Source organism: Pteropus medius, unplaced genomic scaffold (genome assembly GCF_902729225.1).
Source record: "Pteropus medius unplaced genomic scaffold, Ma_sr-lr_union100, whole genome shotgun sequence".
Classification (NCBI taxonomy): Eukaryota; Metazoa; Chordata; class Mammalia; order Chiroptera; family Pteropodidae; genus Pteropus; species Pteropus medius.
In genome coordinates, this window is record NW_024347791.1 from 9845272 (window position 1) to 9863603 (window position 18332).

At 31.8% G+C, this 18332-nt stretch overlaps 1 protein-coding gene and 1 non-coding gene across 4 annotated transcripts in view; both read left to right on the plus strand.

Annotated features, from left to right (window-relative positions):
• BLTP3B (bridge-like lipid transfer protein family member 3B) overlaps window positions 1-18332 on the plus strand; it is a 71323-nt gene that overhangs the window by 20719 nt on the left and 32272 nt on the right. For all 3 annotated transcript variants that reach the window (XM_039877998.1, XM_039877999.1, XM_039878000.1), the window contains 9 exons: window positions 5397-5559; window positions 6876-6914; window positions 7257-7348; window positions 10103-10292; window positions 10838-10978; window positions 11918-12088; window positions 15328-15508; window positions 16388-16471; window positions 17979-18161. In XM_039877998.1, coding sequence (XP_039733932.1) covers window positions 5397-5559; window positions 6876-6914; window positions 7257-7348; window positions 10103-10292; window positions 10838-10978; window positions 11918-12088; window positions 15328-15508; window positions 16388-16471; window positions 17979-18161 — 1244 coding nt within the window. The remainder of the gene's footprint in view (window positions 1-5396; window positions 5560-6875; window positions 6915-7256; window positions 7349-10102; window positions 10293-10837; window positions 10979-11917; window positions 12089-15327; window positions 15509-16387; window positions 16472-17978; window positions 18162-18332) is intronic.
• LOC120615324 (small nucleolar RNA SNORA11) lies at window positions 3015-3146 on the plus strand. Its single transcript, XR_005656237.1, has one exon. It is a non-coding gene; the product is annotated as a small nucleolar RNA SNORA11 (small nucleolar RNA).

Consider the following 18332-nt stretch of genomic DNA (forward strand, 5'->3'; position numbering starts at 1 on the left):
GTTTGGAAGAATTTGAGGAGAAAAGGTATTAAATCTTCTTTGAATATTTGGTAGAATTCACTGGTGAAGCCATCGGTCCTGGACTTTTACTTTTTGGTTAGGTTTTTGATGATTGTTTCAATTTCCATACTGCTGATCAGTCTATTTAGATTTTCCAGTTCTTCTTGATTCAGTCTAGGAAGATTGTATTTTTCTAACTACTGGTCCATTTCTTCTAGGTTATTAAATTTGATGTTATATACTTTTTCATAGTATTCTTGTATGATCCATTGTATTTCTGCAACGTCAGTCATAATTTCCCCTCTTTCATCCCTGATTTTGTTTATTTGTGTCCTTTCTCTTTTATCTTTAGTGAGTCTAGCCAGGGGTTTGTCAATTTTATTAACCTTCTCAAAGAACAAGCTCTTTGTGGCATTTGTTTTTCCTATCTTTTTTTTTTGTACTCAATTTCATTTATTTCTGCTCTAATTTTGATTATTTCTTTCTGACTGCTGACTTTAAGATTCATTTGTTCTTCCTTTTCTAGTTTTTTAAGATGAAGCATTAGGTTGTTTATTTGGGCTCATTTTTGGTTTTGGAGATAGGCCTGTAATAATATGAACTTTCCTCTTATGACCTCTTTTGCCATGTCCCAAAAGTTTTGATATGTTGTACTAACTTTATCATTCGTTTCTATGGATCTCTTGATCTCTTTTTTTATTTCTTCTCTGACCCAGTTATTCTTCAGTAGCATGTTGTTTAATCTCCATGTATTTGTGATTCTTCCTGTTTTCTTTATGCAGTTGATCTCTAGTTTCAAAGCATTACGATCAGAGAATATGGCTGATATAATTTCAACCCTCTTACATTTGTTGATTATCTCTGTGTCCCAATATGTGATCAATTCTTGAGAATGTTTCATATACACTAGAGAAGAATGTATAAGCAGTTGTTTTGGGATGGAAGGCTTTGAATATGTCAATTATGTCCAGTTGGTCTAATGCGTCTTTAAGGATATTATTTCCTTATTGATTTTCTGTTTGGATGATCTGTCCATATCCGACAGTGGGGTATTTAGGTCCCCTACTACGATAGTGTTTTGGTCTGTTTCTCCCTTTAGTTCTGTTAGTAATTGCTTTACATATTTCAGAGCTCTCTGATTGGGAGCATAGATATTAATAAGTGTTATGTCTTCTTGGTGCATGATTCCCTTTATCATTATGAAGTATCCCTCGGTATCTTTCTTTAACTTTTTTAGTCTGAAGTTTATTTTGTCTGATATTAGTACTGCTACTCCTGCTTTTCTCTGAATGCCATTTGCTTGAAATATCATTTTCCACCCTTTCACTCTGAGTCTGTATTTGTCTTTGGAGCTGAGATGTGCCTCCTGGAGGCAGCATATGGTTGGGTTTTGTTTTTTGGTCCATTCTGCAACTCTGTGCCTTTTTTATTGGTGAGTTCAGTCCATTTACATTTAGGATGATTATTGAAATATTAGGTCTTCTTATAGCCATTTTATCTTTTGCTTTCTGGTAGCTCAGTGTTTCCATTGCTTCCTTGTCCTTGTGTTTCTGTTTTCTTTATTTGGGTTGGCTTTTGTGGGTTTTGCCTCTGGTTCTTCTTGTTTTATGTTATATACAATGGTGTGTGGTTACCATTACGAATATGAAAAGGATAGTTTTATATATACAGTTGTCTATTTTCTTCTGCATGTGCCTTATCTCCATTCCCCTTTGCAAATTTGGATCTTTGAATCCTCCCCTTTTCAGTTATTGTTATCTCAGTTTGTCCCTATGTATGCTGAACGTTCATTACTATACTATGTTGCTATAGCAATTGTCTTGTTATTATTTAAGCTTATAATGCCCTGTTCTCAGTAAGGGTTGCACTCCTCTGCTTCTATTTCCCGGATAGTCACTTTACTCCTAATTGTTTGTTTTTTTTTTTTTTTGGTCATTATGTTTTAGGTGAACTGACACCTTTCAGTATTTCCTATAGTGCAGGCCTCATAGTGGAGAATTCTCTCAATTTTTGTATGTCTGGAAAGGTCTTAATTTCTCCTTCATATCTAAAGGAAAGCTTAGCTGAATATATTATTCTAGGCTGATAGTTCCTTTCACTTAATAGTTTAAATATTTAATTCTATTTCTTTCTGGCTTGTAAGGTTTACGCTGAGAAGTCTGAGGATAGTCTAATGGATTTTCCTTTATGAGGTACCGTTTTCTTTTCCCTGTTTGCCCTGAGAATTCTTCGTTGTTGATTTTTGATAACTTTAATACAGTGTGTCTTGGTGAAGGCCTTTTTGGGTTGAGATAATTGGGTGTTCTGTTGACTTCTTGAATTCCAAGCTCCAGCTCATTCCTTAGATTTAGGAAATGCTCATCCATCCACTATTTGTCTGACAGTGCTTTCTAGTCCCTGTTTCTTTTCCTCGCCTTTGATAATGCCCATTATTCTTATGTTTCCTCTCCTGATGATATCAGCTAGTTCTTGTATTTCTCTTTCATTCTTTTCCATTCTTCAGTTTCTCTCTTCTTCCTTCGGATTTATTTCTACATTTCTGTTTTCGATATCACCGATCCTTTCCTCCATTTGGTTGACTCTGTTTCTCAAGCTTGTATTTCATTTTTCAACTCTTACAGTGTGTTTTTTGTTTTGTTTTGGTTTTTTTTTATCTCCAGAAGGTCTATTTGGTTCTTTTTGAGAGTTTCAGTCTCCTTGCTTTGCTCATCTAGTTGTTTTTTCAGTTCCTGAAATTGTTGCTATAACTCATTTCGAAACTCCTGTCTGGGCTCCCTGCTTCTGCCCATTTCCCTCTGTCATATATTCTCAGTAGAGTTATCCTTTAAAAATGAAAGTCTCATTCTAATCAAAAACTATTTTTATCATTGTCAAATTCCCAGTACCTATTAGATTATAGGAACACTAAATCCTCACTTAATGTTGTTGATAGATTCTTGGAACTGTGGTGAAAGGACGTGTAATGAAACCAATTTTACCATAGGCTAACTGATATAAACAAGAATTAAGTTCCTGGGGTGTATTCAGAGCAGGGGGCCTGAAGAAATGGCTTCTCTGTTTACAACACGTACCCAACAGGAATCTGGGGTCATTGTGACAAGGGGCACAAAACTTGTGGCCTTCCTATGAACAAACACCCTACATGTTTCCCTCTGCACCTCTACATGGCTTCTGTGCAGGACCGATGAGACAGGATTCAATATTGGAAGAAAGGCTGCAGTATTTAGTGAGGGGGAGATTGCCACCTAGAGCCTATCCAGTGCATGCATGGGTGTGCCATGGATGGTCTTAGATATAAAGGCTTTGAACCTTTCTTTTCAAAAAGAAAAGTTAGGTTCCTCTGGATCTCATCGATGTTATAATGAAATGGTGTTATTTGAGGACCTGCTGTATAAATTGAAATTAATTGAATTAATTAATGAACAAAATGGTCAAGTCTTTGTATAATCGGTCCTCTCTTTGTCCTTCCACATTTATCTTCTCTCCTGGCCCTCTTGCTACATTCCAGATACTGATCTTTTTTTTTTTTTAGTTCTATTTTGTACCATGCTCCCTCCTGTCTCAGAACCTTTATATGTTTATTTTCACTGCTTGGAATACTCTTTCTTTCCCTACAGCCTTCTTTTTCTTTTGTAGTTAATTTTTATTGCTTATTCTTTAGATATCAGCTCAAAAGCCCTTGTTTCAAAAAAGCTCTGCATTAAAACCCGTTACTATATGCTTTCTCAGTCGTGCTATTTGATCTTCTGACTTACCAACTAAACTGAAAATTGCACAAAAGTTGGGATCTTGAATGTACTGCTTGCCAATATATGTGTCTGAATTGTGAATCCTCAATAAGTGCTTACTGAATGTTCTCTTCTAGCTCTAATATTCTGCCTTGAGGAAGTGGCAGGTCATTCCTGTATGATTAGGAATGTTAGGCTATCAGGAAACCTCGTGGTGTTAAACTAAACATGATTGTACTTAAGTATAATACAGCTCAGCATCATTGGTCAGATGTGGGCTAAATATGAACTTTGTATTTCTCAGTTGACATTCTGTGAAGAGAGATGAATCCAGATAAAGTCCGGCTCAAGAAATTCTGGTTTAGAGTCAATGGCAAAGCATGTGTATCTTGGTTGATATTCTTGTTTATATGTGGGGCATGTAAATAACCCAGTACGTTTTGCTATTTTAATATCAGCAAAAGGTAAAAGTTTGACTAATAATTCTTGTTTTCAGTAATTAATTTTGTCAGTAGTTTCGTTTTTGGGTAAAGTTAGCAACTTGTCATTTTTTTGTTTTAAGGGTTGTTTTAAGGAATCAATAATGTATATGAAAGTACTTCAAAGTACATGTGTAATCTATTATTACTATTATCATTATTCTAACATTGGACAAATAAGTTACTCATTGTGTTTACTCATGTAAAAAATGGGGATAAAAACAGTATTAACCCTATGAGATATCACAGCAATTAGATAACATAGTAATGCATGCATGCAAAAGCCTGGTACATAGTAAACTGTTGGAAAATGTTCACTGTTATTTTAACTATTATTATTTATTATTTACAATCTTTCTTAAGTTTAAGAACTTCCATTTTTAAGTGATTGTAGATGATCCAGTGTCCACTCTTGGCATTTTCATTATGCACTTTGCACTTCAGTTATCTTAACTCCTATAGAAAGGATAAATGGTATTTGTACAGTTAAGTCAGGGTTGCAAATACTGGTATTTTTAAGAGTCTCACATAGAAAACAACAGCATTGGCTTGCTAAATAGAATTGCATAATCCCTTTCTCCAGAAACCTTTTTAGGACAAAATGTGTGTAGTATAATTTATTTCTGGAATGATCTGGTTGGTTTCTAAAGCTGAGGATCACTGGATGATTCTGAAAAAAGTGCTAATATCTGCTGATCATCATTCTCGGGATGATGAATGACAGCAGCTACTGTTCCTGCTGCTTCTAAAGGGTCTCTTCATTCCCTCACTTTCCTTGTGGGTTCATTAGTAGAATAGGAATATTCCCTTTTCTGATGTAGTCTGTAGTGAAGTGAACAAAATACGATCTGCACTCCCTTGCATAATGTCTGGAAAATAGTGGATATTCACTAAATATTTATAAAATAGAAAGGCACTAAGAACCAGAGCTTGATTACATATGGGAAAATGATATTCAGATGTGTGCCCCAAACACTGTAGGCTTTGTGTAAGAGAGCTGTGGATGAGAGAGATCAAAACAACAGCAGCAAAACCACACTGAAAAGCATGCATTAAAGTAGGGCTTTTCACTGTGGTTTTGGGTATCTTAGTGCTTCTATTACATTTTTAATGTTCTGTATTTTTGCAAAAATGACTCTGGGATACAGTACTGACACTAAAACAAATGTCAATATATATTTTCTTTCAGATTTACCAAAAATTTATCTCCTGACAAGATAAATCTAAGTACCCTTAAAGGAGAAGGTGAACTGAAGAATTTAGAGTTGGACGAAGAGGTGCTCCAGAATATGTTGGATTTGCCAACATGGCTTGCTATCAACAAAGTTTTTTGTAATAAAGCATCTATTAGGGTGAGATTTTGATATCTATGGAAAGCATTTTCTGTTTTTATTTTTTAATTTCATCCCTATGTCTTAAATATTTTGTTTTAGATAATTCTGTAAAGAAGCATTTTAACATAATTTAAAAAGACAAATACCTTTGTCTAAATAATTGCATGAATATGTAGCTTATAAATTTAAAATCATATGCTAATATGTTTATAGATTTTCATTTTTGTTTAAAATTTAATATTAACATTTAAATAAGATTGTTAACAGTTTATTAATAAAATAATTGGTTAAATTTGGTACATATGCAAATATTTTTTCAAAGCACTTGTTATCACATGGGACAGTTTAAATTTCTAATAAGTAAACACTTAAATGAAAACATAAGGACTGATGAGTTATCCTATTCTGTATATTATATATTTTTTGAAGTTTTATTTCTTTTTCTTATTTGTTTCTTATTTTGAGGGTTTTAAAATTCTCTTTTATTATTATCATTCCTACTTAATAAAACTTACCTCTAGTTACCTTTGATGCTTATCATGTCATATCGCTTCTTGCAAGTCTGCTCAGTAGAACTACTGAATGCTAATTTAGTTCATAAAATTGAAATGGAAGGGTTTCTGAAGGGTTTCACCTTCAGTTTTTTGTTCTATCCTCCATAAACCCAAACCAAATGTCTAGAAAGACATCTTTCTAGTGCAGGTTACATTTGAATATAACTTACTTGATATCATCTACATTTTACATTAATGACCTCACTTTTGTATTTGTCTTGAATATCTACAAAATGATTGGTCAGAATTCTAGAATTTCAAAAATTGTTAAATGAGCAAAACACTGACTATACTTTGCTGGGAAGCTTAAATCATGAAATAAAAATGTGGATTTTTAAAAATAGCTTGAATAAGTTTTTTTTTATGGTGACATTGGTATATATATTACATTGTGTGTTCATCACCCTTTAATTGTTTTTTTTTTTTAAATTACAATTGACATTGAAATTAATTTATGTTAGTTTCAGATGTACAGCATAGTGGTTAAACATTTTAAAATGTGTTTTAAGGACTGGAAAGAAAAGATATTTAAGAGAAACTGAAATTCTTATTTAAAAATATGACTAAGAAAGTATGACTGGTAGTCTTTTATATAAAAAAGATACATCTAATTTTAAGAGTTTGAATGAATTGCTCAGTTTATTATTTTGCAATTTAGGAAGAAAGTCATCTGATATAATTTGGTATGTCTGTCACTATATTAAGAGAGCACCTGTGTTGGTTACTGTTTTACATTTTTTTAAATGATTCATTTTAAAGAAAAAACATTTTTTTTTTAAGATCCCATGGACAAAACTGAAAACACATCCCATCTGTTTGGTGAGTTTTGAATTGCCTCAGAAATAAGCATTTATGTATGCATATAATCTAATTGTGTTACTATTAATACATTCTGGGATTAGAAATTGCTCTTCTGTAAAATCTGATGATCTCAGCAGTATTTGGCTATTTACAGTTTTTCTCCCATACTCCTGTAATACAATTTTCCATCAGCTAGTAAATGCCTTGAGAAAAGTCTGAGCACATTGTTTTCTGTTTTTGGTACTTGCCTTTTTAGACCTTTGCTCCTAAAGAAATGAAAGAGAAAATAGTTTTAAAGAATATTTTCATAATACACACAAAATTATCTAGTCATTTACATTTTTAATGTATCTTTATTAGTCCCTGGATAAAGTAATAATGGAAATGAGTACATGTGAAGAACCACGAAACCCTAATGGCCCATCACCAATTGCAACTGCTTCAGGACAAAGGTAAGCTGTTTCTATTTATCTTTGTGACTGGCAAAGGAAATTCTTTTTTATAATCATCTCTGTTATCTGCAGTAATAGGACATAAAATAAAATCCCCTAACCTCAAACAGTTTCTCTTTCAGCCATCTCTCCCATCAAATATTTATTTTACAGTTTTAGTATATTTTTGCAAGTAGAATTGATTTTTAGCCTTTTATTCATTTTGCTTTTCTTGATTTTTTTGATCATTAAGTAATAATGATCAAACAAAGGCACAGCAGGTAGCAGAAAATGGAAGCAGTAGAGCTTAGGTATTCTATAAATCAGATGTATGTTATTTATTCTACACATCAGTGGAGCTTTTATGACTCTAAAGATTTAAGTTGATGCCTAGTAAAATTATAGACCTTTTAGACTACTCTTAACATTCATTAAATAAAGAATGCTTGCAGATTGCATTTTGATAGATAAAAATCAAATGCTAGTAAAGTAGAAGCATGGGGGCCATTTCACAAAGCCTTCTTGAAAAGTTAGACTAGTTCTTAAAAATACATCTAAAAAAAATCCTGTTTTTGCATTCAGTGAATTTAAACCTTGTACTATACATCATTTCCTCAAGGGAGGATTTCTGCACTACTTTGCATTGTGCAGCTCTTCATATAAAATGTTCACATAAATTTTAATGTGACTAGTGCCTCCTCAAGTTGTACAACATGGCAGCCCTGAACATTTATAGTATTCTGGGTGCTGAGTAAAACCAGTGATAAAACTCATCTTGGAGGTACACATGCATACACACACACACACACTCTCACACCCTCCTTCTCTTTCACCAAGGTTGAACCACCTTTACATTAGTGCATTCTATCAGATGTACAATTTATATTTGGACTATAGGTAATAGTGACTGGGAAAAGAGCTTCTTTGTAGTTTATACATCATCCAGCAATTTGGGATTTAAAGTTTAGATTGCGTTTTCAGGTTTGATAGAGTAGATTGGAGCAATTGGTCTTTAAATCAGCTAGAGTCAGAAAAATTAGAAAGTGGAGATGATTATAAGATTATTGAAAGAGGAAAAGATCAGGAAAATTACTATTAATGACTTACTTTAGATGTGGCAGAAATTAGGTTTTTGTCAATGTGTGCTAAGTATAGTTGATAATGTTCTAATTCATGTTTTTATAGTTCAATAAGCTTTATAATTTTGGCTTTGTAATGATATGATGATAAACCTTATATTTTGACGAGTGGCAGTGTGGTTCATCTATTTCCTCATTTTCCAGACCTCCTTAATTGTAGCAATCACTCAGGGTGTTTATTAAATCTATGGAGTCTTTTAGACTTCTTCTTTTGAAATTATGATTCATTAGGTCTATATTGGTTATCGAGAATATGAGTATGTATTTTTAACATTTCTTTAGTCATGCAACTTAGGGAAACTGATCTATTTGATTTTGTTTCTAGCTAAGAGATTAAAAGAGAGGGAAATTAATATTTAATAGGCTTAGAGGAAACTTGTAAATTGAAATTTCATCTTTTTAATTTATAGTGGATGATTTCTAATATGTAGACTTTAGTCATTGATTCAAGCATCACCCTTCTGTTGGTAAATCCTGCAATACAATTGTAACACTTTTTAATGTGCGTAGATTAGAACAGATGGGGTTGGGTATTCTAAAAGGTATTCCTACATAATTATTATGGAAATTTTCTTTCCAAATCCAGGAATATTTCTACCTAAGTGACCTATATTTGTCCTTAGGATCAAAGCAACTCCTCCCTAGGATGCTTCATTTCTCAATTTCCTAAACCCAAGGTAGATAGCCACCTCCTTTTGTAACAGAACTACCTCAGAGAAGCCAAGGACTATATAAATTACCAAACATATACTGTTTTAATTAAGGACCTCAGCAACCTTTTGAAATAGGTATTATTTTCATTTTACAAATGAGGAAACTGAGGCACATAGACTCAATACTTTTAATAATATGCTACTATTAATGATACTATAAATAATAGTTATATTTTATGAAATATCATGAGTCAAGAGATGGACTATTTGGTTCATATGGACTATTTGGTTCATATGCAGTCCACATATAACCTGCAAAGTATTATCTAATTTAAAAGATAAGTCAGCTGAGGCCTAGAAAAGTTAAGTAATTTACTTATTTATTAAGGTAGTAAGTCAGCAGCAGGTATAGGGGAGGCAAGCACATGATCCATAAAGATATTGGGTTCACTTTTATGCATGTTGGCTTTAAATGTGTGACAGCAAGCCTGGTGGAGCTATCTGATGGACATTTGAATTTTACAGTCTAAAGTTCCAGTAAGAGATCTGGATAGAGACATAGTAAATGCTTAATAAATATTTGCTGAATTGAATTAGAGAATGTGAAATATGTCTGACCTCATTCCTAAATTATGAGATTATATTCCAATTAGACTCTGTAGTATTATTCTTCAAGAATTTAGCTCTCTTATTTATATGAGAGATGCCAGTTGTCTGGACTAATGCTTTTTGAGAGTAGGCAACTTGGGATACTATTTATAATGATTTAGAGAATATCCTCCAATTTTAAAAATCTTTTATTATTTTGAGAAGAGAAGTTTTCTAATTTATGTAACCAGGCTAGATTATTGTTTTAACAAAAATTTTATTTTTTAAGTCAAAATGAACATTATGGTAGTTTGTGTACTTGTAGATAAGTTTTATTGTTTTAATGGTTTTTTTGGCTTTAGTGCATTATATTTTGTTTTGCTTTATTTTTCTAGTGAATACAGCTTTGCTGAAAAAGTAGTTGAGGGAATTACTGTTTCTGTAAATTCCATTGTCATCCGCATTGGAGCAAAAGCCTTCAATGCATCCTTTGAGCTTTCCCAGCTACGGATCTATAGCGTGAATGCAAACTGGGAACCTGGGGATTTAAGATTTACTCGTATTCAGGATCCACAGAGAGGAGAGGTAAAGATTTTCTTCTTTTCTTTGTTTAAAAAATAGTCACCGATAAATAAAAGAATATTTAAAGCAATTACTTCTTATGGTTACCTAGATTCACATACTGCTAGATTTACTCTTGCTTTTTAACTATGCTTTTCTGTTTTAATCATTATTAAATATGCATATTTTAATGTTCTTTCAACTTATAGAGTTAATAAGTCCTATTTTAACTTCACAGCTACTCAGAAGTGAATTTTAAATTTAAAAACTAAAATATGTTATTTAAATTCTTGGTTACGTGATTCAAATGCTCTTTGTAGTTTATATTTAAATAAGTTATGTAGAATAAAAGTATTAACAGCTTTACAGATGAAGAATATAATTATGAAGATGTGTTACTGAATTTGTTGGAAGTATACAGTTTCAAAAAATAAAATCACAGTGACTGTATCTAGAATGTCATGAAAATTAGTGAAGAGATAGATTTCTAATTTTTTTTTTTACAAATCTACATATTTCTCATTCGATTTTGAATGAGTAGGTGGAGCTAATCTCTGCGTTTTCTTTAGGTTTTGACATTTAAAGAAATAAATTGGCAGATGATTCGAATAGAGGCCGATGCTACCCAAAGTTCACATCTTGAAATTATGTGCGCTCCTGTTCGATTAATAACCAACCAATCAAAAATCAGAGTCACACTTAAAAGAAGAGTAAGTCAACAGGGTTACCTTTTTGATTCATGTGATAACTATTGTTAGGAAATTTAAAATAATTTTTAGACAAAACATTGGCATATTAAAACAGTGCAGAATAAAAGGAAATACAGTACTTTAAGCAATATTTGAAGAAACCTAGTGTAATGATAACATTTTTCAGTCTTCTAGATTTAATACTTAGATTTTTATTTTTCATAGATGAATAGCTTTCTCAGTTGCCAGATATTTGTTGAACATTAATTGTTCTTTAATTTCACTTATTCTATTTGAATCTTGTTTAGGAGTGGGAAACAGCAAAGCCTTCATTACCAGTAACCAAAACTACTAGCTTTAGAAGGTTATTAGTAAGATATGACTGATAATTTATATTTAGATAGGGAAGATAGTTACTTAAGGATGTCAGAAATTGGGTATCCACTGTAGATTGTGATGAAATTTAATGAGAGAGTAGTGACTTTTTTAACCATGGCTTAATTAAAGCCTCAACAACATGTTTTGTATCACTAGACACAAAATATTATACTAAATTAAATTGAAATTTTTTTCAGAATATGACAATATTAATATTCCAAAGTATGAAATGTTAAAATAGTTTCTAGTTTTAAATTAATTTTAATGTCCCCTTTTTTACTGGAATTAGTTGAATTAACATAGGTAATTAAATGATTTATTAACTATAAATGCAAAATTAAATTATGTAAGGATGTGTGCTTACCTGTTTAGGTACAGGAATTTGGCGATCTTTCTTACTGCGGTATCTTCAACATAAGGAGATATTCCTTCCATATTATAGGAACCAGTAAATATTTGGAGAATGAAGGAAGGATCCATATTTAAGTCCATTCAGAAATTTTTTAAAATTTTAATAGAAGTACATTATAAGTTTTATTTCTTGGCTTAATTTTATGAATCTTTTTTTTTTTTTTTTGACAGTTAAAAGACTGCAATGTCATTGCAACAAAGTTAGTTCTAATATTGGATGACCTATTATGGGTTTTAACGGATTCTCAGTTGAAGGCTATGGTACAATATGCAAAATCTCTTAGTGAAGCAATAGAAAAATCAACAGAACAAAGGAAGAGTTTGGCTCCTGAACCTACACAGGTATGCTATTAATAGGAAAAAAACCTTACTTTACATGTAAATGGTTTAAAAATCAAAATGGTTAGTTGTTTTCTTTATGTGAAATAGATTATAATACTTTAGGTCCAAGAATCTTCTTATATATCATACCATATAATTTTAAATACATTTTATCTATATGAAAACATTAAATGTATATCTATTTAGTGCTTATTTTGTTTGGAGGTCTGTACTAGGCACTAGAGTTAATGATGACATACAAATATTTGATGTTATAAATATCTCTTTAAGGGGTTAAAAATATATAATTTAAAAATTACTAAAGTACGGACAAAAGGAAAAAACTTAGGTAATTATAGTCAAGGGAGAATTAATCGTACAGAAAACTAAAACCCTGGTGAACTGCTGAAGTAGAACACAAAGCTGTTAGAGTCGTCCGATGGCTGGTGCAAGAATGGGGGGAGCACAACGAGCTATTTAATGATCACTTTCTTAAAATCAGACGCTGTACTAGTTTTGTCTCAGGAGACAAGGGTTTTCTAAAAATCTTTCCTAGTATTAAACTTTGAGAATTTAACATGAAGATGTTTGTAGAAGAGATATTGAAAATCCCAATGTGTAGTGCAGTGGTCCCCAACTCCCAGGCTGAGGACAGGTGACAGGGCGGCTGCACAACAGGAAGTGAGTGTGGCAGTCAAGGGAGCGAAGCTTCATCTGTATTTGTAGCCGCTCCCCAGCGCCAGCATCACCGTCTCAGCTCCACCTCAGGTCATCAGGCATTAGATTCTCAGGAGCACTGATCTTTGGTGCCGGAAAGGTTGGGGACCACTGGTGTAGTGTCTTTTGATAATTTTAGTAAATGTACAATTGAATTTTTATATTAAATGTCAGCTGAGTGTAAATGAATCAGGAGGCTTTGCTAGAATTAAATGACAGAAAGAAGTTTTATTCAGGAGTCTTAAATGAATTGCAACTTGAGAAATACTACCAGGCAATACCCACAGTGTTCAGAAGCAAAGAGAAAAGGAGAGAGTTTTTACAGTAAAAAGCACATACTTGAGAAGAACCAGTGCTACATTCTTAGCCTCTGGATTGGTCCAAAACAGTAATCTCCCATAATGCCAGGTGGTCTAGATAATAGAACATTCTTTCCTAAGTATGTCAGGTAGATAATAGGTATATTTTTTTCCTCAATTCTTCAGATTGTTATCTATAGAATTTATGTACACCCAGGCATTGACCACAATTGAAAAGTTTGAAAGTTTAAGTCATCAGGCTAGCTAAAGTAAAATAAAATTGTTTCCTCATATTTCAGCTCACTCGAATTTAATTAGTTTTGTTAGCTTGACTATAGTGACTCAATTCATTTTGTTTCTTCACTCTTTTCCTCACTACTCCTAATAAAAACTTAAGGGATATTGTGAAATACTTTTGTGAAGTTTGCAGGAAGTTTGGAAACAAAGTAATATATTTCAGGTATATAGCCTGTTGGTGATCTGACTTGGTACATGGGAGTGGCATACATTTAGGCTTTCCTGTGACTATCAAATTGGCATTATTTACTGCCTGCCTCCTTTGTCATAAAGTGCAAGGCTAGACTGCAGATATAAAAAATGAATATTGTCTCACCTTGTCCTCAAGGATATCAGGATTGTAATGAGGACTCAAATATAAAACAAATCATTGCAGTTCAACATAAATGCTAGAGTGCAGAATTAAGAAGAGGGACCAGGGGCTGTTGAAACAGAGAAGTTTTAATCAACTGCTTGCAGAGTTTGGAAAGGTTTCCCAAAGAGTATAATAAAATTAAGTCTTAAAATGAGTAGAAGTTTATAGGTGAGGGAAAGGAGGGTATGTCAGGTGAGGAAATAGAATTTGTGAAAGTGTGGCAGTGTTGAGCATGGTATTTCCTGATAAGGTAAGGACTTTGGTGTTACTAGAGCAATGTTTTTGAGAATGAGGTACGCATGTCTCTGGGATATGTGACAACTTTCCAGGTTTTAAGGAAACTGAGTACCACATCTTCCATTTTGATCTGTACTCTTAATGTTAGTCTACCTGAGAATGTTTGTGTTAAGGTGTCAGACTGGTTCTCTCTTTCCACAATTATTCTTATCCTGCTTTACAAGTGAAAGGCATTCTTATTTGTCCTCATTCTTACTGTGATGGATTTGTCCAGGAAGGAAGGAAAAAAACAAAACAAAACAAAACCTTGGCAAACAAGATAGACAATTTGAAGTAGATGGGGAAAATCATAAGAAAAAGTGATTTTTTTTTTGATGGAAATCAGTTTAACAATTAGTAAAAAAGTTTTACTTGAGCCCCAAGTATTAATAGTTTCACAACTATAGTTCATGTTTTATTACTGTGGGCCCCAATTATTTTCATTGAGATTTTCATTTACTGAGTATACTTTGAAATTTTTTTATAGTATGATCATAGTTCTTAAAAGATGTAAATGTGTATAAATACAAGATATATTTAATTTTTCATAAATAACTATTATTAATGAATTGTTCTTAATTAGAAAGTTTTTAATATTTTATAATGAAAAATTTGGTCTTGATTTTCTTTATTATTACCAAAGTTTCATGTATACTTCTAAGGCTAATAGATCATCAAATTATGTATGCAGAATAATTTTAGGCTATTAGAGGTTCACATATGTCTTTACATTTCACTAGTATTCTATTAGTTTTTTCTTTGAGGAGAAAGGAATTCGAACTTACAGTCTATTATAAATCTCTTCTGTTATCTAGCTTCTTTAGATATACAAATTCAAAGGACACACCACACCTTATAAGAGGCACCCCAGCACTTATAGTACTAAATACCACAAGTGCTTTTACATAGAAATGATTTATTTCTACATGCTGTGTAATAGTGTATATAGCTGACGTATACAGGGCTCACATTTGTTTTCTTTTTTAATCTATAGAACTAATAATAAATAAGATGCCTTTAGTAGTTAATATATTTTCTAAGATAAGAAGGGTTATAAATACATAAATATAACTATTCAAATATTTACCAAAACATATTAGGTTCATATTCAAATTGTATATAGTTCTCTAGTTTTTGGATTTCAGTTTTATTCCTATATAATGCAGAAAATATTTTAAGGAAACTGAGTTATTGATTCAAAAGAAAGTGTATTAGCTTATTTTTCATCGCTTTATTCCTAAAAATATTTACATTTTCTTGTGTGAGGAATTTCAAGTATTTAATGTGTAGTAATAAGGCAATTTTGAATCTTTTAGAGCTCTACAGTAGCCCCATCTGCACAGCAAGTGAAGACACCACAGACTTCAAATGCTCCTGATCTAAATGATGCAATTGTGAAACTATTTAATGACTTTGATGTTAAAGAAACCTCTCATCATTTAGTGATTTCTCATCTAGATCTACACATATGTGATGATATTCATGCTAAAGAAAAAGGTAATAAAAGCTGTTTATTTCAAACTATTTTTTTCTAGAATTTACTATAAGACTGGATTGTTTATCATATATAATTTGTAATATGTACTATAACTGGTTATAATTTTATCATTCTAATGAGATACATGAAAGATGTAATGTTAAGCACTGCATATTGGCATAAAATTTCATTTTGTTTTAATAGTACTTCAGCACAATTGTTAGCTATGAATCCTAACAGTAAAATTAAGTTTAAAAAAATCGAAGACTGAATAGATGACATCCTTGGAGAATAATGAATATCAAATTGGTCTTTGAATTAGCTTTTTCATAATTTTGAAATTGTCCATAAATTATTCTTTAAACCGAATTTATAATTTGCACATGTGTTTTTAGCGTGGTGTTTTAGCTACATTTTTCTGATTTCGTGTTCATGTAATCCCAACTATGTGGCTGTTTAACATTTCTTGTGTCTCCTTCCAAATCCTCCTAAAATTTGGATGGGAAGCCAAATTTCAGGAAGTTTTTTTCTTTCTTCTTAGCTTTTGTTTCTCTTATTTTCCCTTACTTAGTAGGCAAAGGTATCAGGGTAAGCAGGAAGCTATTTGGTCACTTTGAAAGTCCTTCTCCAAACTCCAAATCTTCTTCACCTTTCCTAATTCACTCTTTGATCTTGTAGCCTTGTATGATGAAGGCAGGATAATTTCTACTGCTAAGTGTCCAGGATCAGTGACAACACTTATTAGATTGAATTGCATTTCCTAAAATCCTTAATATATTATCAATGATAACAGAGAGAAAGAGAGTTATTCCTGCTTGAACTGCAGGTATGGTACATTAAGTGTTTCTGGTATTTGCTTAATACTTTTTCCTCTTAAATCCATCCTTTTCTTTTCCCAGAGTCAAACAGACGTATTACTGGAGGGGCTATGCAACTGTCTTTTACACAGCTAACTATAGATTATTATCCTTATCACAAAGCAGGTATGTATAGCAATTTCTTAAAAAGACATAAATCTTGCTTTAAAATTATATAGCCGATTTATTTCATTTTGTTTTGCTGTATTATTTTGTTCTAATTTTTTAAGGAGAAAAGGGATCAATACACTTGTTATTTTTCCCCTGTGGTATCTTACCAAGAAAATATAATTGCCATAGAAAATATTCATGCATTTTTATATTTACATTTATGTAGCTTATCAGAAAGTATAATTGTTAGAAATTGACAATATTTTAAATAACCAATTTAAAACTTAAAAATTCAGAAAACAGAGGACATATATTTGTGTTATTTTGGTAATTGTGACAGAAACTTATTAATCAGTGTTTGGATTTTTAAGTGATATATTTAGATATTTTTAAAAATCAAAAAAATATAAAGCAAAAGGATAACAGTGATTTTAGCTAAGTTGTAGGAATACAGAAACTTCTTTTTAAAAATCTATATTTTCTAAATTTTATCAATTAATAAGATTTAATAAGATTCTTAATAATCAAATATTGATATATTCTTTTCCCTCAAATAATAAAAACAGTGTGTGCATATGTGGCCAAATTAAGTAATTTGACCTTACAACCATCTCTGCATTTTGCTGGTTTGTGGCTTTTTCTTTTTAATTCACACAAATAACTATAATGAGTTTTTCACGACTTTATAAAGTAAAAAAAGTTTCTGTTCATAAATTTTCATTTCTCAGTATTTGTCATTTCTGTATCAGTACCTGACAGAATTTAAAGGTAGTGCTATTTCAGTTTTTGTTTGAAGGGCCTTGTCTTATATTCTGTTCCTCTTGATTTATAAGGTACTTATATATATATATACATGCACACACACTTAAAGTAATTTTACTATAGAAATCATTCATACTGGGATGTAAAATTTCCAGTCATAAAGTAGATTTTATTTTCTTAACCCTTTTAAGAGTATATTACTTTCCTTAGTTCCTGCAGAGAAACCTAATAATCCTGATTTTTAAATTTTTCCTCCAAAAAACCTATATAGATATATCTTTATGACTAATGTCCATCTTGAGAATTTTTACTGGTTTCTTCAGGTTTTTAATAATCCTCATCTTATTTTTTTATGGATAAGTTTTTGTTAGTCACTTTACAACAAATCTTTGATGAGAATAGTTTCTTTTATGATATTTTCTGGGATTGTGTCTAATTGAGATATGCCAAGTGGTTGAGCATTCAGTGAAGGTTTTGACTAGAAGTGCTGCTTCTAACTGAAACTTTGAATGATATTCTGCCAAGGGTAGGTTCTAGATAGAAACTCTCCCAGATTATTTGCTTTTGACATTCTTTCCTTTGTTTTAAATGTTTGCTCATATATTCTAGGGAAATTAAAATCAGTAATAAGTAAGGCTGTATGTTTATTGGAAGGTTAAAGAATCCTTTGAGAATATGAATCTCATTAGAAGCATTGCTATAATAGAATAAATGAAAATTGTGACGTTTTCAGTGAAATTTCTTGTTATTCATTTTATAGGAGATAGTTGTAATCATTGGATGTATTTTAGTGATGCAACCAAGACAAAAAATGGATGGGCCAATGAGTTGTTACATGAATTTGAATGCAATGTTGAAATGCTTAAACAGGCTGTAAAGGATCATAATGTAGGTTCACCTCCTAAATCCCCAACTCATGCTTCTCCTCAGCACACGCAAACAGGTATTTTACCTATAACAACATTATGGCATTCCCCTAATATTTTGTGTATGTGTGCGTGTGTGTGTGATCGTAATACATTTTCTGTAAATAACTGTTATGTTTAATTAATGTATAAAAATCCTGTACCTCATTCAGACCATAGACTTATGGAATAAAGCACTTTTTAAGTTA